Source organism: Hyalella azteca, unplaced genomic scaffold, assembly GCF_000764305.2.
Source record: "Hyalella azteca isolate HAZT.00-mixed unplaced genomic scaffold, Hazt_2.0.2 contig11277, whole genome shotgun sequence".
Classification (NCBI taxonomy): domain Eukaryota; kingdom Metazoa; phylum Arthropoda; class Malacostraca; order Amphipoda; family Hyalellidae; genus Hyalella; species Hyalella azteca.
The window spans coordinates 604,934-628,109 of NW_025941278.1; the positions used below are offsets into that span (position 1 = coordinate 604,934).

The window sequence follows — 23,176 nt, forward strand, 5'->3', positions numbered from 1 at the left end:
AGCAGGAAAGTGGCTGCCCGTTTATACCAATGTTGCATTGACATGATAGTAGGTGAGGTGTTCGATGTTATGGTGGAATTTTTATTCGCACGAACACATTAAAACTATTTCCATGTCATCTAGAATCCGGTATTATGAATCAAATGATGCATTAGAGTTCAGGTGTTTATTAAAAATTAATTCTTATTAGGGACATTTCTGCCTTGTGTTCAAGATGAGTATGATTCCGATAAGAGTTTAGATTTAACGATACAATTCTTACAATAAATGAATGGGTCACAACGTAAGGTTGTTAGACGAAATTAATAGAAAGCGTGAAAATTATTGAGCATCTTACACCTACAAATAACAAATCCTAGAAATAGATACGATTAAAGATTCTGATCGGAGCTTGAAACCACATATTATACAAGTATAAAATTCTAATAATATCCGATATAGTGAGAAAGATTCTGATCGGAGCTTGAAACCACATATTATACATGTATAAAGTTCTAATAATATCCGATACGGTGAACGCACTCACCCAAAAACAAGCTCTCGGCCTCATTGAGGCTGTCCCACACCGACAGCTCCAAAGTAAGCCCCAAGAGCGTGTCAATGCTGATGTTCTCCCAGAAGAAGGAGTTGTTCCATAAAGGCTTGAACGTCGGCTCCGACACATTCGAGCTCTGCATCTGGTAGTCTCTGTGTCGAGGTAGCGAATGGGCAACTTAGCTTCAAAAGGATCACAGATCGAGTTGTCTTGACTTCAAGGCTTCAAGACTCAGCTAAGTAATGAAGTTAAGAACAAGGAAACAGGAAATGAAAAAGTGAAATAGCAGAACTTCTGTATTACAATAAATAATTATCTAAAGAAGATCAAAGAAGCAGAAAGTGGCGTAAAAGAAAATATAAACAAAAAGTTATTGATGATATTTTGATGTAATATCCTGAATTCTAATCAAAATAAGACCCAGCTTTCAATGCAGTCACTCAACATTGCGTTTACCGACTACAAAATATGCAAGACAATTGCAAAATATTCAGCCTCTAATGTATTATTGAGCCATTATAATGTAAACTAACGTCGCATGCTTCGTTGCCTAAACTTCTTGTGAAAATGCTTGATAGTTCCATTAAACATATGTGTGCAAGCGGCACTAATGCAAATTCCTCCTAAGCTACACTACTGAAAACTGACAGGAATTATTGAAGCATTAATATAGACATTTTCGCGCCATGAACATCATAATGGCATCCTTGGAATGCACAACTTACGTCGCGTTCGGTACATCAGTTGGGCAGGATTATTACAGCTTCACATTAGCCTAATGTGTGTCTGGTCGGGCTTTGCAATATGAATTAACGGTCGCTACGCCATTGGTGCTAGCCGCGAGGGAAGCCCTCACCCGTAAGGGAAGAGACGAAGGCAAACAAAAGCCTGCGGTGGAGCGTAAGCGATGCCTTCTCTTGGCTTGAGATCATGGGCAGAGATGACGGTTACTACGAGACTCCGGCTCTCCTGGCTGAACCAAAGCTGGAGTTGAATCTTGCCGCTCACTGGACCACGACCAGCATCGCTCTGACCATGCAAACGTTAAAAATATTATAAGTCGAATAAAAATAGACACGCTGATTCAAGTGTTTGTTCGTTTGAGTTTCTTTGTTTATTTTGTATAAATAAACATTTATACAAAATTAAAATTTCGTATAGAAAATTTTGTAGTTCTCCCGTTTGCGATGTTAACCAATAAAAATATTTATTTTTCTATTGAAAACATTCCATGTACAATCCATATGATGGCATTGGCAAATTTTTCTGTCACGGGAATGTTTCTGAACAAGAGACTCTGTCTCTAGGGAAATTTCCAATGCCTCGGAGTCAATTTGGAGCCGAAACCAAACTCCTGTTTTGATTTGGTCGTTGCAGCTGTAGAAAATTTCACCCTGAGTGCCATTCACGCCGTCAATAATGGCCAATAAAGGCGATAAAGCAGCCGGCAGCTCGACTTGCCAGAAACACTTCCGTCATTGCCACCGCGAAAAGTTGCTTCATTTGCGTCCGTTGAAGCGGGAAATTGAGCAATTCATCGATGATAAAAATATTCCGGATAAAGCGGCAGGCACTTGCAAGTTTTAGCTGGATAAATAATTAAAAATGGTGTAACACTTTACTTGTACACGAAAAATTTACTGGTAAAAACTCATCTAGATTAATTAGTTCGAAGCTTAGTTCCTTTTTGATATTTGCAACGTAATGAAAACAAGATATTTAAAATTTTCAATTTCGATTTCGATACGTTAAAATAATTTTATCTCATAGATTATAAATCAAAGATTGGAAACCTGAAATTTAATGCACTTAAATTTCTGAATGTTCTTCGTTATTTAGTGAGGCCACAAGTTCCTAACACAATTTATGCTTGTAAGATTCCATCTCAAAACTCATGAACAACTCGATTAGAAAAATACCAGTATATACCAAAATATAACAGAACTTACGAATTGCTTCCGCGATAAGTAAACTTATAGGACACCATTTCCTGGATAACTTGGATTCATAATGGATTATTATTGAATGAATGAATCCAACTCATAAATCGAGCTACTACATCTTCTTACCGGCAGCCTGGGGAGCTTGCGTCTTGATGAAGAGGCTCCGGAGTATTTGTCTTCGTAATCTGAGGAATAAATCATCGAATTTTTAGAACAAATCTCCGGCACTTGCGATGCTAGGCAGCATTATTAACCTGATTATTTATTATGGAGTCAAAGTTGTGGAAACATTCAACGGGATTTAGGAATATATCGAGAAATTATTTCAAGTTGCTAACTTCCTGCTAGCGACGTTTCGTCTCAAGTTTAGCAAATTTCCTGAACAGGATATGTTCAGGAAATTAACTTTATGTAACTGTCGAGTATTTATCTTAAAGGCTCGCATATCAGCGAATTTGGTCCATGGATGGAAGAACAAATTATTGAAAACAGTTTGCCAATGTTCCTTTTGATATTGATAGAAGTAAATGAGAAGGTAAACCAGTAAAATTTTTATGTTAAATTCAAATCCTCATATCATAAACTCAATCTTCTATAATTAATTTTGCCGAGATAAACTTTGAGCTTAGATATTTGACACAGAAACAAGGAATCTAAGGACAGGAAATAACACAGTGTTCGAAAGTCTTCAAGAATTACCTACACATAGAATTCATTGGTGGTTTCTCGTACTATGAAATGTAATCATCAGTTGATTCTTTACTATTCGATTCATCATGATGGCATGGCAACACATGATGAGATGGATCGCATATTAAGATGGACATTAACCTTAATGCAAGATTAAAAAGAAGTGCATGTTCTTACTTATTAATATTATTGTAAGCCTGCACTATAAAACCTCGCACTGGAGGGAAGAGATCCGCTTGTTTAAGAAGTTGTCCTCGCCGCGTAATAAATAAACGAAACTTTTTCTAGGGGCATCATGACTGCATGACGAAACATCCCCGGTCAAAGATGACGTCGGGGTAGAGAACGTCTAAAATAAAAGCGTCTGTAGCGAACACCGGTCGTGGCAATGGCTACCATTACAGACGATTTACTTTACAGCTCGCATCAAAATGTCTCAATTGAGAAGGGCGAGGTCAGCTAACACGGTGCTTGGGTTCCGGCCAAATCTTTGACGGCCGTAAGGCTTTAAACTTTACCAAGAAAACCTCCAGAAAGAAAAGAACTCTATAAAACATTGCGAATTTACGGCTGTTTCAGCAGGCGAACAGTGCGGGGGGACAGGGCGAGGCAATAATGAACAGTCAGGCGGTGTACGCGCACTGAATTTATATGCTATAAAAATGATTTATGGAAAACGTTCGAATCCTGACTTTTCTAAATTTTTGTATAGTCAGATTCAAATATTCATGAAGAAGTATGGGTAGTATAAAATATCTTTGATCTTCAATAAGTTTTAGGCTGATCAAGGAAGAGCGCCACAACAGGGCATAATTTTAATGAAATTAATTTGTACAGTATGATGTATAATGATTCTCTGTTTCATGTATTTTTACTTAGGATGAGTATAATATTTGATAGCAGAATTGAACAACGATATTAAAATTTGCATCAAATGTAGAAATTGTGCACTTCTGAGTAGCCATACGTATAACGGCATGCATAGAAGTAATATTTTCAAGATATTGCTTCTGAAGACATACATAATTCCCTAAATAAATATTTTACCCCGAAAACTTTATTTCACTCATTGACTCGTCATAATAAAATGTATTGATTTTTTGTGTTAAATTTGCAAATTCAATTTCATTCTACATGAAAACACTTCCAGCTTTGCATGAACTGCCATCTTCGAATTCAATTGATATTAGATCTTCCTGAATCGAGATGATTTGATGACATTTAAATAATTCAAATGTCGAGCTGTCAACTAACCTAACGAGCTCCAGCCGTCCAGGGAGCCTCGGTGCTGGTCCATGTCTCGGTGCTCTGTCCTGGAAGACGGACAACACAGCAAATTTAATGAAGCAAATAAATCCTGAACTTGAAACCCGTCGTCGCTTTCTCTTCGAACAAGAGAAAATTGAGAGAGTGAGTGATTCCTTAAATTGTGTGCTGGGGGATTAAATGTTCTACATGGCACTTTGAAAGTTAAAATTTCCTGTAATGAATCTAAATAAAATACTTAAAAATACTTTTTTAAAAAACACGTTTTTCTTGTAGGCTAAAAAGTAGAAAATAAATTTTGGCTCGCCCCAAAAAACGTGGGTCGGGCTGTACGTTCAACATCAAATTTCCAAAATTCGTGTGTTGTGTGCTTTTCGCTTTAATCATAAATCTGCCCGACACACGTTTTTTGGGGCGAGCCAAAATTTATTTTCTACTTTTTAGTCTACAAGAAAAACGTGTTTTTTAAAAAAGTATTTTTAAGTATTTTATTTTCTCTTTTTTAGTCCGTTGCTGCACGGGCTAAAAAGCATGACTTGACGTACGTATTGATGATACGCAGCGTCAGCGCCTGCTCGTCTATAACGTCAGCGCCCACACGTCATACTATGTATATACTATATATATATACTTTACTCGATTAAACTAATTTAGGTCTCTAATTGCAAGTTTTTATGATTGTATCTGAAATTGTTAGGCGAAAATAGCCTGCATGCCGAATTTCAGATCTCTAGAGCAATCAGAAGTGGGCTAATTTTCGTTGTCAATTTTAACAACAAACAAACAAACGCGAAGCTAAGCTAAGAAAAACGTTCTAAAAATATAATTTTAGACATGACGCTAGAGGAAAAAATGTGTGAGTGATTTTTATTGGATAAACAATTATGAAAACATTATAATAGTAATGGTAACTCTTTGTCTTTAGTTTCCGATTTTCCTCAAACAAAAGGAATGCATTAAATATTTTTAATATAAAACCTATTTTAAGAAGGACAGAATAAAAACAATCTAATTTTACAACTCTAAGAACCTAATGCTACTCCGAAGAATTTCAATAAGACCTTCTATCAAAATCGATAACGTAAAGAATATGCAACATATCATTGAGATGGATCTTGTTTACGTCTCAATCTAATTCGTCATGGACATGTCATTTTTTGACGTCTTCATTCTTCAGAAAAGCACGTCATAGGAAACCCCGCATTTCGATATCCTAATCATGATTGAAGTAGCGCTGCTCGGATCAATTTTCTATTTGCATTGAGTGAGAAAAATGTGTCAGTTGATAGCCAAACATCAATGATGATGACATCACGATTCAGGGATGAAAGAGCTTTCAGAAATCAAAGAAAAGTTCGGTCGATTACTCAAATGAAATCGAGGAGTCGAACTCGAGTTCTCAAAAGATTTGTCTCCAAACGAGACTAGAGTTTTCAGTCTACTGAGCAACAAATAATATTTATAAATCGTTGTTATTTGAATTAGAATAAAAATATAAGTTTAAAGATTAATAAAATAAAAATAAAGATTAATATATATAAAAGAATAATGAAATAAAATATAGATTAGTTTCTTGGATATGAAGTAGAAACTATTATATAATCCTTATTTTTGGATGATAATCTCACACAAAACTCTCAAATACTCAGCGCCTACTTGATAACATTTGTTTAACAGGGGTATTCTATTATCATTGTCATTAATAATTTTTTTCGTTCAAACGAGAGCGCAAATGATACGTGAGATCGATTAGAATAATAAAAATTTACTTTTGAAATGTTTTGAACATGGTATTTTTAGGGCATTTTCTCATTTATGGAAAAAATGCCATATTGTGCTTGTCATGAGGGTCCGCCTGTCCGTCTGTCCGTGACTTCGCGTTTTCGTCGATTTTGAGAAAATGCACTCTGTGTCACTTACTGCAGTGAGTACTGAGTTATATTTTTTCTGCATAGGTGTCACAATAAATAGAAACAACTAAACATGAATAACTTTAATTACCCATTAAACATGCCTGGTTTTCTTATTCATCAAGTGACAAATTTAAATCCAGCACACAAATTAGCCAATTGTATAGAGCCTGTGTTCGTTAATGCGTTCAGGGGTTAAGTCAACGCACACGAGATGTATAGCGGAGCTCTATTCATAGCATAGCTCTGTTTGTATAGCGCATGAGAGCAGCAGCTTTAATGAAGAGGTTCAAGAGGCAGACTATTTACTCTGCGATGCGAGCAATAATGGAACAGAATTCACGCTATGATACTCTGGTCTTCACTATGTCACTCTGGTCTTCACTATGTCACTCTGGTCTTCACTATGTTACTCTGGTCTTCACCATGTCATTCTGGTCTTCGCTATGTCACTCTGGTCTTCACTATGTTACTCTGTCTTCACTATGTCACTCTGATCTTCACTATGTCACTCTGGCCTTCACTATGTCACTCTGGCCTTCACTATGTCACTCTGGCCTTCACTATGTTACTCTGGTCTTCACCATGTCATTCTGGTCTTCGCTATGTCACTCTGGTCTTCACTATGTTACTCTGTCTTCACTATGTTACTCTGGTCTTCACCATGTAACTCTGGTCTTCACTATGTCGCTCTGGTCTTCACTATGTCACTCTGATCTTCACTATGACACTCTGGCCTTCACTATGTCACTCTGGTCTTCACTATGTCACTCTGATCTTCACTATGTCACTCTGGCCCTCACTATGTCACTCTGGTCTTCACTATGACACTCTGATCTTCACTATGTCACTCTGGCCCTCACTATGTCACTCTGGTCTTCACTATGTCACTCTGGTCTTCACTATGTCACTCTGATCTTCACCATGTCACTCTGGTCTTCACTATGTCACCCTGGTCTTCACTAAGTCACTCTGGTCTTCACTATGTCCCTCTGGTCTTCACTATGTCACTCTGGTCTTCACTATGTCATTCTAATTTTCACTATGTCACTCTGGTCTTCACCATGTCACTCTAGACTTCGTCACGTTGACGAGTGCACAAGGGAAGGCAGAGTTAATATCGACAGCTGTTGAGCATCGCTCAGGCGTCCAGCTGTCGCCCATTACAGTAGCAACTTGGACAATGGTTTTCGTACGTAATGGCCTGGTATAAATTCGTTATTTCTCAGAGGATTTAATTCAGAAAATAAAAGTGAAATATCTTGTGGAGGTATAGAAGTTTGGAAACTTATTCATGGAATTTACATGATTTGGAGGCAGCATAAACTATAAGTCGACATTTTTTCTCGGAAAAACACTGTCGCAAAAAAATTTGAAACGATCTCCGTTAATGCAGCAATCCTTCGATAAGTTCAACGCTCTTACTAGGATAAAAGTGCTAGTTAAATCGCCAGTCAATTTACTCTCAGGAATTACGACGGAAAAATTCATCCGCTCTCCCTCGATCATCACGATTAAAGCGATAAAGGTTAAAATAATATAATGCGAGATCATGTCTAGCGAACAACAAGGATATGTAAATGACGGTTCATTTAATAAGTTAGTAGGCTCTCGAGTCATGAATTATAAAGGTGATTCGCACAGCAGTAATGTGGTATCTCTCCTCACAGAACACGTGTAAAAATTAGTTTTATCTAATCACCAGCAGCTTCTGCTCAGAAGTGATTCGTTGCCCCATTCTACCTTGCACTGCGAATTACTAAATTAAATAGAGATAATGAACATGTTGTTGATATCTGTACATAACAGAAAGCCTCTAACTTATCTTAGATCATGATATAATTACACGTAGAATCGATTATTTCTTTGGTTGTATGGGTTACAGGGCACAAAAAAATTAAACAGTAAACACTCATCATCCGAGTTACTTAAACTTGAAGAAATAATTCCGTAGAGTTAATAAGTAAGTCTGTGCCTGTGCTTCTATCATTTCCCGGAATGAAATTGCTTATCCTTCAGGAGTAAATTTGATTTGTTTTCGAGTTAATGGCGTTTGATTGTGCTTTTGGCGATCGATGTGATTGATGGCAGCGATGCACTCTATTGGCAACTACACGTGACTGAAAGAGTGCGGTGGTGATTAATGTACCGGAAGATTGGATGTAAGCAGGAATTATGCATGAAATGATGCCCCGATATCTAAAGAGACAGTTATCTGTACAGTTTCTTTGCCTGCAGTGGCATTGGTGATGTAGCTAAAATGATATTACAGGCAGTTCAGTAGTGCGCGGTTGTGATGTGCAGTGATGTGTTGTGTGATTCACACACTGCACACTGCACATCACGTCACACTGCAGTGATGTGTTGTGTGCAGTGATGTGTGTGTGAGTCAGAGATCACATCACAACACATGATGTGATGTGATAAGTCAGAGTGTCAGAGTATCGAAGTCTGATACGTTAGAGTGTCAGAGTTGTAGGGAAATGCAATAAAACTATTATAATTAATCGTTTAGGGTTTTTATTTACCTATGATGAGACCTCGTTTAGACGCGTTTTGTGCTTTTTCGTTGCCATGTGATCCAGCGCGGAGGGGCGTGTTTGATTTGTTCTATTCATTTGTGGTAATCAATAATTATGTGTCGATTCAATGGTGTTTGTGAGTGGTAATCTGGAATAATATTATTTATATTGGTGTATTATTTACTTTTGTCAAGTTTGCCTACAATCTTTTTTCTTTGGTGTAGATCATAAAAAGTTTTTAATTTGTTTTTATTTTTGCATTTGCAGAAAGGCTCCGAACCTGAGACTAAATCACGGTTCAATAATCAAGTGTTTGGCTATAAAGAGAACACGTGGTAAATAGTCTCATATTTATCATTTATTTATAATTATAGTTATCCATTCAGTGTCCGGGGCCACGGAATGGCTTTATTTATCAATTCATAGAATGAGCCTCAACATTTATCAAGCAACGAACAGAAATTTTGTGCACTTCTCTATTTAAAATCCATGACGTGTGCCGTTTTAAGCAAATAATCCTTCAAATAAAAGTTACTTGTGTGCATGGCAAGTATTTTCAGAAAAATTCATTATTTCCTCACAAAAGAATCTGAACGTGCATCCGGTTATTCCTGCATAATAAACATGTTTCTTAATATGTGTAGCATTTCTGGCACATAAAAATTTCATCATTTCTTTACACTAGTATCAGAACGTGTACCCAATTATTCCTGCATAATAAACATGTTTTTTAACATGTGTAGCATTTCTGGCACATAAAAATTTCATCATTTCTTTACACTAGTATCAGAACGTGTACCCAATTATTCCTGCATAATAAACATGTTTCTTAATATGTGTAGCATTTCTGGCGCATAAAAATTTCATCATTTCCTTACACTAGTATCAGAACGTGTACCCAATTATTCCTGCATAATAAACATGTTTCTTAATATATGTAGCATTTCTGGCCTACGCAGTCCGAGAATACAGTCTGTCCTGTACAAGCGGAGGCAGGAGCGCGTAATGAGGTTGTCTTGGGAGTAGCGGAGCTGATCTAATGAAGCCAAGTCGAACATTTGTGCTGCAATTTGCTGCTTATACGCCGGTCCTTATAGCGGCACAGCCTCTGAAGTTAGTGCTAAGGCAGTCGCTCGCTCGTGCCTGCTTATGGAAACTCGCTAAATTCAGACCATGTGGATTGTAGGAGAGATGAATGATTGTATTTTTGAGTGAAATTGGTAGGCTGCTAAGGAAAAAATTTAGAGGAGATTTTAAAGTTTCACTTTCAGTTGATGTCAAGCAGAGAATTGATTCACTTATCAAATCAAATTTATATTTTTATTATAAATTGACTATCCAAAATTAAATTCGAAAAATATGTATTATAGTAAATATAGAGATATTAAGAAGATGTATAAACTATATCGACTCTCCAACTTTCCATGAAATATTCAATCGCGTTTGAAAATACAGCTACGTGGTTATTCATACTAGAGTTTTTTCAAAACCATTTGAATCTGAAACCATTTATCGCGACCTTGTTAACAGTTCATATTACTTCCGGAACGAGCGTTCACACTGAATTGATTGCGCTTCATGTTATCTCCAGAGCTGAGCCTGAGGATCTTACAATCGCTCTCTCTATTGCCACTGACAAGTCCGAGTACAATCAATATTGAACTTGAAGGTGATTGAAGCGCAATCTAATGACAGACTCTAGGTATTGAGTGGAAATGTGACACTTGGAGATAAGAATATGTCCGATAACGTTGCTATAATCAAACTTAAAAAAAGAAAATTTTATTTTGTTATAAAGAAACACCACACCAAATAACTATTATCATAATTGTTGGGAAAAGAGAATTACAATTAATGAAAAGTTATTAGAGGTCTTATTAATTAAGTCGAAAAATTGTTTCCTTGTGATGAACAATAAACACTCGAAAAATTATTCGAGTTGTTTCTCATTTTCTGAAATAAATTGGTTTCAACGAGTTTTAATCGAACTGCTTTTCCCATGCACTCTATTATCACGTGTATGTTGATATTATTTTATCGAGTTTATTTTTTATTGGTTCGCCTGAATTTTAATTAAATCAGAAAATATATTATCAGAATAAAAAAGTTACAACAAATTAAATTAACAGATGCTGACAGGAAATATGTAATTTATTTGTTTGAAATCGAGAACTATTCAGAGCTTACATGTCTCCGGAACTTTCCAGGACCATGTCGATGACTTCGAGGTTCGTGGTCTGCTCGATGATACTGCAGACCTCCTCGAAACTCCGGTCTACGAGACTCACGCCGTTCCATTCCAGAACCTGGGCCCCGAACATAAAATTCCCGTTATTTTAGAATAGTTAAATTCGAATTTTTATAAATTTTATAATGGAAAGAAAAAGTTAGCAGAGTAAGATAAAACCGAGAAGAAGTGTAAATTTCTTGAAATTAATTATTAAATAATTTAAATTCTGATTATCAGTCGATTTTTCTTAAACCATTTAGTTTAAAGGAAAATATGGTAGAATAACGTAAAACTGATATATGATTTGCATTTTTTGAGATTTTGACTACATATTAGGAGTATTCGGTTTCTTACGAAGCGTTTAACTAATCATTCTCAAGCATACAAAAATAACTAACAATGTAGATTGTGTCATTTTCCCGGTGCACAGAACAATGATGATTGTCTTGCTCCGTGAACACATTCCGTCGGAAACCCTTATACGAAAGCACGAAGATTTTTCCTGTTATAACTGACAGACGAAATAAAAAAATGTATATCGCCAACGTCTGAGAATGTGGAGCAAAAAGCGGACATTTTTCTTCTCCTGCGGTTGTGACCAAAAACAATTAGTCTTGCCAAGTGCTGAACAGTTACAAGGAATAAAGAAAATGTATTTTATTATATTCCAATGTACCTCCAGCAGAACTAAAATGGAAGATATGTCTCCAATAATTGAAGAATATATTATTCTATATGTATTATATTATATATTTCTATATAATATTCTATTCTATATTCTGCAAATAAAACGTAATGCAACTTTGTTTGCAGGACAAATTTGCAATCTACTTAACCTCGTCTTGCTGACGCCCACCTCGTCTTGCTGACGCCCACCTTGTCTTCCTGCCGCCCACCACGTCTTGCTGACGCCCACCTTGTCTTGCTGACGCCCACCTTGTCTTGCTGACGCCCACCTCGTCTTGCTGACGCCCACCTCGTCTTGCTGACGCCCACCTCGTCTTGCTGACGCCCACATCACTAGTTGTGTCACTAGTTGTGTCACTAGTTGTGTCACTAGTTGTGTCACTAGTTGTGTCACTAGTTGTGTCACTAGTTGTGTCACTAGTTGTATCACTAGTTGTATCACTAGTTGTATCACTAGTTGCGTCACTAGTTGCCACAAGCTTCAACATTCTCCAGTGCAACATCGCTTTTTGGAAAATCTATTTTATTCGTATATTCTATTTGTAAACTATAATTCTATAAATTTGTACAGTACACTAGTCCTGCGTGAAATGATATTGAGCTTCAGCAACTTTATATAGCGGAATTTTCTAGTGAAGATTATCTTTTTATGTTATAAATCAAGAGCGTTTTTATTTTCGATGGAAAGAGTTCGATCATAGCAGCGACATTGTACTTCACAATAATTGATGTAGTGGGCAGGTGCTTTTTGAGCTCGAGAAGCTACAGTATATTGCAATTTTTATGACTGGCTCTGAACGAAAAAAATGGTATTCATTGAGAGCCAATTTAAAAAGTTTAGCGAACTAGAAGAGGAATTCTTTAGTATTATAGCAGCTTTGTGTTATTTATGAAAAATGTAATATAATGAAGGCGATGGTATGCCATATCTTTACCTCATCTTTTGCTGGATTGGTGTATCTAGCTAACAATCATGAGTAGAATTATATCTATGTGCAGATAGTTTTCATTCATCATTTGAAATTTCTCGAAATTTTACAGCAGGACAGTGACCAAACAAAATAGACCGGGCAGTGGCCAAACGGATGAAGGTCAAACACTGATGAAGTAAAACCGAAATTCATGCTGAAGTTGAATTGATAACTCGACAAAACTCACATCTGTTGTTGATGTCCGACATGTCGCGATGTACCGTGACTCTCCTTCGACCTGCGCCTTCCGATTTCACTGCAGCAACAAAAATCAAAGAGTATTTAAATGCAAGAAATTAATAAACATCAAAATACGATGAGTTTGGGAGAAAATGAGTTGAAGTCAAGATATGAAAACTCAAATTGAATCAATTTAACAATTTTTGCACGAAATTACACGGTAAAGGACAATTCATTTCACGGTACAATTCATTTCATAGTAGTACATAGTTTGACGATTTACTTCAACGTAATGTTTGAAAAATTTTCCGGATACGATCCAGTTTCGTTATAAGTTTCGCCCTTGTTTTTTGTGAAAAAATGAATAATTCATGAAAAAATGAATTATATTTGTCAATAATAATTACAGATTACTAAAACGAATAATATCAAAGCTAAAAGAATTGTACGCTAGAACAAAGAATAGACGTCAATAATACAATTTTCACTCACGATGAAAATGCCAAACTTAAAATTATTCGATGGAATGATATCAAAACCCATTCTAAAAGAAACGTTTCAATCGAACATTTTAGGATTACAAACTTTCAACATTTCTTTTATGATTTCATGTGACCATATGATCGTATACATAGGAAACTACCGGTATATTTTTAATGCAAAACAGTCATATACATAATCGACTCCATTGAATTACGATGTGTGCTGACTTCTGGGCCAATTCTCGTACAGTTAATCATATCGCAATGTTTGTATGGGCTTAGCCCTGAACCTTGAAGACACTATATATATGTACTAGGATATATATAGGAGCTGGGCTGCAGATGTATCACCTAAGATGCGCCCCTAAACTTTCTCGATCTGACGAGATTATTCCAGCAAACTTTGGCGATCCCTTCAAGTCGATACAACATCACTCAGCTTTTCGAGGTAAGAAATAACTTGTTTGCGAACATTTCGTTCGTTTTCAGCGGCTCTATCGAAGACTCACGACAACGTATAGGAGATCAGGAACATCAGATCAGGAACATGCACGTTACCGTACATATTTTGACAAACCTATGTACGTACGATGATAGATTATATATAATAGATTGAAGCTGCGTCTAAAACAGTATCATCTGGATTTTTAATTTCGGAATCATTTGCTCTAACTTCATTTAGAAACAAATAGGTTGAAAAATATTTTACCGTGGTTATATGCTTGCAGCTGATTGTATTATTGAAACGGTGATTCACAGAAGCGTTGCTGGACCTACTTAATGATAATAATTATTGACGCAGTAAACCAGTTAGGCTTATGTTAGTGCTAGTCAATAACGAGGCTCCCAAGTGCCTCTAAACACTTGAGCTACATTCGAAATCCCTTCAGGTTAATGAGCCCTTCATGTAGGCTCATTAGCAAGAATTTTTGGTGCTAAATTGGGATCAAAAACGTTGCCATTTCGAGTCCAGGCGGGGGCCATGTTGGCAATTCAGTGACAGTCTTGATACAGGAGAAGATCTTCAATTGAAGAGAACTCGAGATATCCTTGTTAGTCCTTCCATGCTGCTATGAATGCTGTACTAATTAGCCTCTTGGGAAGGTTCATGCCGGAATAACACAGCACTTTGGGCAACAAAAGATGTTTCTCGTGCCTCCTTAATTGAAACAGCGCAAGGAAGAGGGAGTCGTCAAATTATAATAACATGAGTTGTCAGAAGCATTAAGAATAAATAATAAACTTTATATTTTGATCATGGTAGAAAATATACACGGATTGCGATAGCAAATCCTTTTTAAATTTCTGAATAGAATGTATTTTACAGCGGCGTTTTTTTATGGACATTTAGAAGAGCGACATAGTAGTTCAAAGGTTCGGTTATATTTACTCCTTCAAAAAGGCTTCGTCCATCGCCCACGCATTTGATCAAAAATTTTTGTTGGTTTTCAATATGCTTAAAATCTTCTTGCTTCGGTTGGGAAAATTTCAGTGAATGGAGCCGTAAATAGCCGCAAGGATTTTAGGTATTTCGAAAATAAATATCTTACCGTGGCTGACATGTTTTAGATCATTTAACGCGGCGGATCGTGTGATGGAATACTGTCGGAAAACTGTTTTTAGTTCATGGTTCATTTTGAGTAATCATTTTAATGAGCCTTAACCTTTATGTTAATTAGATAAGCAAAATTGTATTGATTTATGCTGGATGTTTGAGCAGGAACATCAACATACATACGTTACAAAGAATTGTGACAATCTGCACATGAAGAAGTATGATGACAGCAACATTTCTGTCACACCGAATAATGAATTCCATGGGAAATGCAAAAATATTTAAAATATGCGTACAAATCTGAATCTTCAAATTTATTGAATTAGCTAATTTCTATGTCAAAATGTGATTATAAATGGTGTTTGCACTGCTTTTTCCCCAGTATTTCCTCGATACCTGCAGTTGCGTAAGTTTCAAATAGCACCTGTCCAACAAAATATAAATAACTTACATCAAAGGCTAGTTTAATAAAATGTTATTAGTTCAGTTACCTGCTGTGAGCATGATGGCACAATGCTGATGGCTTCATGATTTCATGAGCATTATGGCACAATGCTATGGCTTCTCATTAGAATTATATGCATCCTTACATATCGCCTGCAAACTCACCAGCATATGGCAGTCACTAAGGACTTTACCATTTATATTCATACTTATGTTTTTGCCATTGGCTATATTGGTATAGTATATATTAGTATAGTATATTGGTATGGTATTTTTTTCCATTGGCTATAATATCCGATGCACACGGAGAATTAGGTTTCAAAATACTTTAATGAATCTTTCCTTCCATCTACTGAACTCTCCTCTACCACTTATTCCAAATTTTGCTATCTCTCTTTTAACTGCTAAGTAATCCGGGACGATCACGCCCGTTATTATCTTATTCCACCATTTTACTCACTGATTCTAGAAGATCTAATCTATAATAGTTGACGCAAAATTTGACGCATCTTCCCTGAATATATTTTTTCCGCTTCATTTCAACAAGAATTTTTGGTATCATCTATTCCGGGGGTTTTACTCACTGATCCTGGACTGATCGGTCTCGACGTCATGGATGACGATCTTGATGGTCTCGGCATCGTTGATGGAGCTCTGACGGCGGTGGGCGGCATCATCAACGCTCAGAGACGCGTTGCTTTCCAGAGACGCTGTGCCCCGAGACCCACCGCTCGTCCCCATCCCGTATGCCACCGCACGCGGGGAGTGCGGAGGAGTGGGCAAAACGCGGCAAACATCGGATCTGGGGATAAAAGTTTACTTGTTTTTAAGGGGATTAAAGCCGAGCACAAACTGACTGCCGCACTGACCAAAATGAGAGTCTTACGTTGCCTGGGATTGCGTGGTCGACGCTCAAGAAATGCCGAGCTCCACTATGATGGGAAAAATCTGCTCTGAAAAGCCCTAACACATCCTCTTATGGAGGATACATCGAGGAAGGCCGGATATGAAAGCTCTGACAGAGATTAATAAAAACCTTCGCACATTTGTGGGATAACCTCTTGCTTCGGAATAAAGGATTTTCTATATGAATATTGCAGAATTTATTATTTTTGATTTCTTTTTAATCGCGTGACATTAATAGTTTTATGGAAATTACTTCTCTGCATGAATTAGAATTTGAAAATCATTAATGGATGTCATTATTGAATAATTGGATTAATGAAAATAACTTTTCTGGAATGTTCTTTATAGAGCGTTCTGTAAGTTTAAGTTTATTCATTTAAATTACAGGCATAACCCTTACGTTGATGCTTAAACAATGTACAATCTTTTTGATTGTTTCATGCAACATAATTTATTGTATAAAACATCACTGTAAAATCCAACTCGTGCAAAAGTTGACTCGATTTTATCGTTTTTTTACATCAATTCAGAAGTAAATGTCCATGGAAATAAGTACTTTAAAACAACTCATAAATTTGTGGAAATATCGGGTAATGTCGAACTCTGAAACGCATATCGATCGCACCAGCGCTTCGCCATCCAATTTAACTTATGTGGAGCTTCTGGCTTCACTGCGAGGTTTCTCGTCGCATCTTGGCAGACATTTAAATTACGATGAATGTAGAAAATTAAATTTTCTTTGTGTTATGTCGTAATATGTGCTGCCGAAATAAAATATTTTCATGAAGTTGAATTTTGTTCCTGAAAATTCTGACTGCAAGCATCAGTCCCACCTCGAAAATCAAAATTGAAACTTCGTCAATTTGAAAATGATATTAAAATGTGTCTAGTAACAATTGAAAATCTTTAATATTTTTTTTTGAAAGAATACCAGAGATATATTCATCCTCAAACGAAAGGCGAAATTCTACTTCTTTTGAACGCTACTTCATCTCAAACTACTAAATATAATTCGAAACTCAAGTTAAGAGTTAAAAAAACGGAACAACCAAATTAATTTCCAAGAAAATTTTGCTTAAAAGTGCAGAAAAAAGCACTCACGCTGTGGACGAGCGTCTTCTAGTGGATCTCCACTCATCCTCTGCAGGATGAAGGAAGTTTTCTTCTTCGAGACTCAGACTTGACGACGCCTCCCGCCGCCTGACTGGCTTAGCAGCGTCTTGTTTAGCCGCGCCGCTGTCTTTACGGCCAGCCGAGGCTGGACCAGACGGCTTCACGGCCGACTTGGTAGGAAGTGGGTCGCCTTGACTCACCGGCGCGTCTGGTGACATGGGCGACGGAGACGACTCCAAGGCTGGGGAAGAGGGGATTGTCAGGAGACGAAGGTGATAAAGGAGTGGATGATCGCCTAGGCTTGGATTTGCTGAAAGCTTTTGATTTGATTTTTTTTTTTGACGTATTGTTAATAAATTATAGACATTGATTCAACTGTTTTAAGAGGCATTACTGGAAGCAAAATTATGACCCTAATACTAATACTAATAATGTTGGGGAAATTCAAATTATGAACGACGAGGTATTAAAGAGACCAAGCGTCAGTCAAAGACGAACGAATTTAGCTAACTTATTATTCATCCATTCGACTAAGTCGTCTAAAATCTTCGGTTTTATAAGCGTGACGCTCAAGTAATTCCTGTAACCGTGAGCGCCGCGGTGTTCACAGCATAAACGAAATTCAGAGTTAAACTTTTGCCCGCGTAAATCGAAACGTTGCACTCAATTTAATTCGTGACCGCGCTGTCACAGTTTGTTATATCTGAGGGCTGAGCTCAGATTAAGCTGCGTGGCAACTGAAACTGGATTTTGTTTTTTGTAGCGAATATCTGGAGCAAATAAATGAATTAACAATATTCTGGCGACAAATTCTTTAACTGATCAATATATAGGGATTAACCAGTCCATAAAAAAGTATCCAAACTACTAATTGCAGTGAAAACTATTGCTGGATATTAACTCGTCAAATACAATATATGATAAAATTTCTAAGACCATCAACTATTCATCAAAATCTTTTAAGCCACACTACGCTAACCTTAGCCAAATTTATAATATACTTTATTATCTAATATTAGAAATTAACCGAAATTGAGAATCAAAGCTGATCTCAAATCAAAGTTAGCTCGGCAATGGATGTAAGTCGCAGCCAGAACGAGCTTTCCTTCCTCGATTTGCCGACTATTTTGGGCGAGACAAAACAACGCTGATCTGCTTTCATTTGTTGTCGCCATACGGAGCCTGCAAATGCGGCTTGCGATAGTCTCGGTCCCTGACAGCGGCTCTGGAACATCACTCCAGCTCAGGGAGAGAGGTGTGTCAGACATTTGATCGTAGAAAGGGAGAATGGGGGAGGAATGAGTAAATTTGGTGGAAGAAAGGGGGAATGGGGAGAGAAATGAGGAAATTTGTTGGATAGAAGGGAAAATGGGAGGAGGAATGAGGAAATTTGAAGGAAGAAAGGGAGAATGGGGGGAGGAAGGAGGATATTTTATGGAAGAAAGGGAGAATGGGAGGAGGAATGAGGAAATTTGAACGAAGAAAGGGCAATTTTAAGGAAGAAATGACGAATGGGGGGAGGAATGAAGAAATTTGAAGGAAGAGAGGGAGAATGGGAGGTGGAATGAGGAAATTTGATGGGAGAGAGGGGAAATGGGGGGCGGAATGAGGAAACTTGATGGAAGAAAAGGAGAATGGGAGGAGGAATGAAGAAATTTGGTCGAAGAAAGGGAGAATGAGAGGAGGAATGAGGAAATTTGGTGGAAGAAAGAGAGATTCGTAGTAGGAATGAGGAAAAGCGAAAGATAATGATAAAGGATTGAAAAATTCAATCATTCCAGAATGATATCGATAAAATGTATAAGTGTTTGAAAATAATAAATAATAAAATAAGTAACAATAAGTAAATAAAATAAAAACAATAAATAAAGTAATGAACGTGTTTCAAAAATTATTCAAAAGTTACATTTTTAGAAAATTAAAAAAATTGAAGTTTAGGTAGGAAGGCGAAAGCTAATTGAAACACAGATAGAAAAAAGGACGAAGGCAGCAAAAATAAAAAAAATACAGGCTCATCAGAAAAATCATTAAGTAAGAAAAAAACGAGAAAAGTCGACAAATGAATAAAAAATACAATGTTGAGATAAATAAGAAAAATAACTGGGTAAAGTAGGGAAAAAGGACAGCATGAAAAAAATCTATGAGAAATACAAAGGCTTTGTATAAATTTTTTTGGTCCTGTGGCTCTTTGTCCCGATATAATAAGGACTTATCGGTGCTAACCGAAGGAAGAGTATCACTATTTGGATACTATGACCCATTAATTAAGACATAGTGTGGAAATAGTGCGCACTCACCCGAATATCCCGCTTCATGATGGTTTTCGTTGTTGCGTGAGATGGATGACCGGTAGCCAGAGTGTCGGCCTGCAGTGGCTCGAGATCCCCGTCTGTTGTCGTCTATGGCTGTCATGCTGCCCACCTCACTCGGTCCACCGCTGCTCATGTCGCTCTCGCTGCTCTGCCATGATGACCCGCCTCCAGGACTGGAAAAAAATATAAAATTTATGTGGAACTAGAGCTTTTATAAAGAAATTTTGATCAGGACGGAAGTATGGGGAAATTCCACATTAAAATTGCTATCGATTTCATCTGCCATGAAATTTTACTTCTGGGAAAAAAATTAGGCTATTAAAAAATACTTTTCAGAGATAACACTTCTAAAGAGGCCAGTGTCTCCGATGTTATACATGTACACTGAATTTCTTACTTTTTTATATATTAAAAATAATTTTTTCACATTTTTTATATTAAAAAATATTTTTTTATTATTATTTATTCTGTCAATTGATTCAAGCGTTGTCTCCAACTTTACGCAAGTGTGCAAACTTTCAGGTGCGAAATAAATTTGCAAGCGTGAAATAAATAATTATGAATTATAATAATAAATAAAGGCTTAAAATCGTAATAATTTTATTAAATCCCAGGGACCACACATAAAAAATTATATAGGATTTATACAACAACTGCTGATATAGATGTTTTCCCGGCTGCAATGCACTTGAAGTGCCGGCAAAACATTTAGTCTGGAAGCGCAAGTTTACCGAAACACCAACAAAAGGAGCTCTGCTAAAGCCTTCGCAATTGAATAGAAACGAACAAAATGAACGAGCGCAGAATTCAAACCGGCAGATATATACGAGCTGAAATAAAAGCATATAAGATTTATTAATGGTTTGCACGAAAATGCATCGCCTACGCTTGGATTTGTTGAAATTTTTTCAAAAGACAACATTCATGTATTGTGAATAAATTATTGACATTGATTCAACTGTTTTGAGAGGCATTACAGGAATCAAAATTATGACCATGATACTAATACAAAAGTACAGAATAAGAATACATTGAGTGACTACTTCCAAGTGACATGGAAATCGAAATTCTATTTGTAGATGACATTTATGGCAACGGTATTATTTGGGATAAAAAATTATCTTTAAGAAATATAATTGAAATTATATAAATAAAAGGAAAATGAAATATTTTATTGTAAATCAAAATAATGGAAGAACCTATTATGGTTATACTTTAATAATATAAAGTCATCCCTAAATTCTGACCGGTGTAAACGTAGCAAAAAATTCAGAATTTGAACCAAGCATGAAGGATGATAGAACAAATCGAGGTATTAATTAAAAGTAAACTCACGTGGCCATGAGCAGGTTCTGGTTGGGCAAGTCGTAGTCGCAGCTGTGGTGCCTCTGTGTCCGACATGGAACGTCTAATGAATCTCGGGCCTTCCTGGCAGCTTCAAGAGCTTCATCTCTTCGGGCAGGTCCTTGAGCTGAGTGTCTCCTAACAGGCAGCTGGCTCCCGCCACCCCATAGGGGAAGCAAGGAATTGTTTTGTGTTTCTAGATCCTCCTCATAGGATTGCTGGCGAACAATTGACTTGCGTCTTCCTCTCCGGCCTCCCTCCAGCCTCGATTCATCACCCGAAGATTCTCCTGAAAGCTGCGATGTGCTGCGTTTCATTTCCCTGGGCGAAGAGCTTTCTTCGGACTCCTGAGAAATCTTTCGGCCGATTTGCTCCCCGTTGTTGTTCTCAGCCTCGGATTTCTTCTGGTTATCTGAAGGTTTGCTATCAGAAACATTTTGTGCCGTGGCCTCAGGCTGCGAATCGACTGGCTTCTTCTGAGAATCAATTGGCTCGGGCTTAGGAGTTTCAGTTAGTATTAATGGGGGAACGTAAGACATTGATGGCCTTCGTCGCTCGAGTCCACTGCCGTACGCCAACGCACTTGTCACTCCGTCCACAGAAAGCGACGAAGCAGACGTGGTATTTGATATAGCAGGAGGGACAGGAACGAGCGATTGAGCAGTTGTCGAAGCTTGAAAACGCATCGTCGTGGCGGGGCTATTAGATAGTTTTTGTTGTTGGGAGAGCTGTTGTTGTGATTGAAGCTGATGTTGTTGCAGAGATTGTTGCTGCTGGATTGGGGCTTGGGAACTTGCTAAAGCCACAGATGCAATCCCCGTCATGAGGGTCAGGGCTGTGGGTTTACCGGGGGTTGGGAGGACTGGGGCTGAGAGGCTTGGCTTCGTGGGAAGGATTATTACGGTCGTGTCTTGCGGTGGAGGGTCTGGAGGCCGGGCCCTCGAAGACAGGCGGCGCTTGCATATACTGCAGTGCCATGTGTTCTGTGTCGAAAAATATGTCATATTCAAGTGAATTTTATAATAAACATGTTTCATTTCATACATACCTGAATTTTATTTTGATCATCAATAAAAATTTGGATTAGATAAACTGTAAAGAATGTGCAACCATAGGAATTTGCACCATGTGCTAATGTGCAAACCAATGAAGCAAACGCGTGACAGATTGCGCACTCTGCCTTTGTCTTAATTACGAATTTTGTTCATTGTTTAATTCCAAGTACCGAGATTTAACCCAATTTTCGCAGTTCACTCGAGCTGCGCCATTGAAAGAATTGAGGTTCATGCCTTATTTTCATGTCTTTAGTCTGTACAAAATCCCTTCTCAATAATTCCATTATTTCTCGATGCCGTGAACGGAGCAATTAAACTTTAAGAAGTTCATTAGAACTTTTAATGAGCATGAAATTAGTTTTTCCTAAGTTCGTTTGTCGTGACTGCGTTAGAAAACATTAAAAGTTTTACGAAAAATTTTCTCGCAAGCGTCAAAGTTCGGGCAGAGAGCAACACTTTAGAATCGGCCGACAGGATTTCTTAAAATTTTCTCAGGCTCTTCTCTTGAACGATTTAATATAAAAGAAAATTTCCTTCGGAACGGACTCAATCCGGGCACATTTCTCTTCAATACCGCACGAAAAAGCTATTTCGAAAAATCGAGCATCAAAATTTAATGTTTTTATTAAGTAACCTAATTAGATGAAGATAATTAATACTCAACTAGATGAAAACCATGAAGCATAAAATTAGCAGACCAACTCTCGTTAATATGTTCATGACGTCAGAGCATTCACAATAGGACTTTTTTATTTGAAAGCTAGCGCATTTTTAGACTGCAAATAGACTGATTTTTATACATGTTAGCCCTTCTAAATAAGTCGAGTCTAGTATTTGGTCTCTTGATGAATTTAAGTTTATAAGCTTTTATGGTAAACTCTACTGGAATAATTTAGAAGAACACATCTCTTATGTTTTACATGGAGGTAAAAATAATATTATGTATTTCCATGCAAATGCACAGTCGTCTCAGCAAAGAAAGCAATTATTTTCAGTATGATATCAATGCTCAATTCTGCTAAAAAGTTAGC

General features: G+C 37.2%; 2 protein-coding genes across 2 annotated transcripts in view; both read right to left on the reverse strand.

Annotated features, from left to right (window-relative positions):
- LOC108678781 (regulating synaptic membrane exocytosis protein 2) overlaps positions 1-12,271 on the reverse strand; it is a 44,815-nt gene extending 32,544 nt beyond the window's left edge. The window contains exons 1-6 of the mRNA XM_047882774.1: positions 11,933-12,271; positions 11,054-11,172; positions 4,423-4,481; positions 2,605-2,663; positions 1,392-1,564; positions 527-687 (exon numbers count right to left, since the gene is read on the reverse strand). Coding sequence (XP_047738730.1) covers positions 527-687; positions 1,392-1,564; positions 2,605-2,663; positions 4,423-4,481; positions 11,054-11,172; positions 11,933-12,271 — 910 coding nt within the window. The remainder of the gene's footprint in view (positions 1-526; positions 688-1,391; positions 1,565-2,604; positions 2,664-4,422; positions 4,482-11,053; positions 11,173-11,932) is intronic.
- Positions 12,272-12,903: 632 nt separating this feature from the next.
- On the reverse strand, positions 12,904-22,094 carry LOC108678782. Its single transcript, XM_018167250.2, has 5 exons — positions 21,082-22,094; positions 19,732-19,919; positions 17,423-17,675; positions 16,000-16,217; positions 12,904-13,010 (listed from the first exon to the last, which is right to left on the reverse strand). The coding sequence occupies exons 1-5, from the start codon at positions 22,092-22,094 to the stop codon at positions 12,904-12,906; spliced, it is 1,779 nt and encodes a 592-aa protein (XP_018022739.2).
- Between the last annotated feature and the right edge of the window lie 1,082 nt (positions 22,095-23,176).

Excerpts from the sequence above, each read along its gene's own strand:
- LOC108678782 (XM_018167250.2), bottom strand. The coding sequence starts at position 22,094 with ATGACATATTTTTCGACACAGAACACATGGCACTGCAGTATATGCAAG. Across the intron at positions 16,218-17,422 it reads AGAAGACGCTCGTCCACAGC|ATCCGATGTTTGCCGCGTTT; the intron begins GTGAGTGCTTTT and ends TTTTATCCCCAG. Across the intron at positions 13,011-15,999 it reads GACCGATCAGTCCAGGATCA|TGAAATCGGAAGGCGCAGGT; the intron begins GTGAGTAAAACC and ends TTGTTGCTGCAG.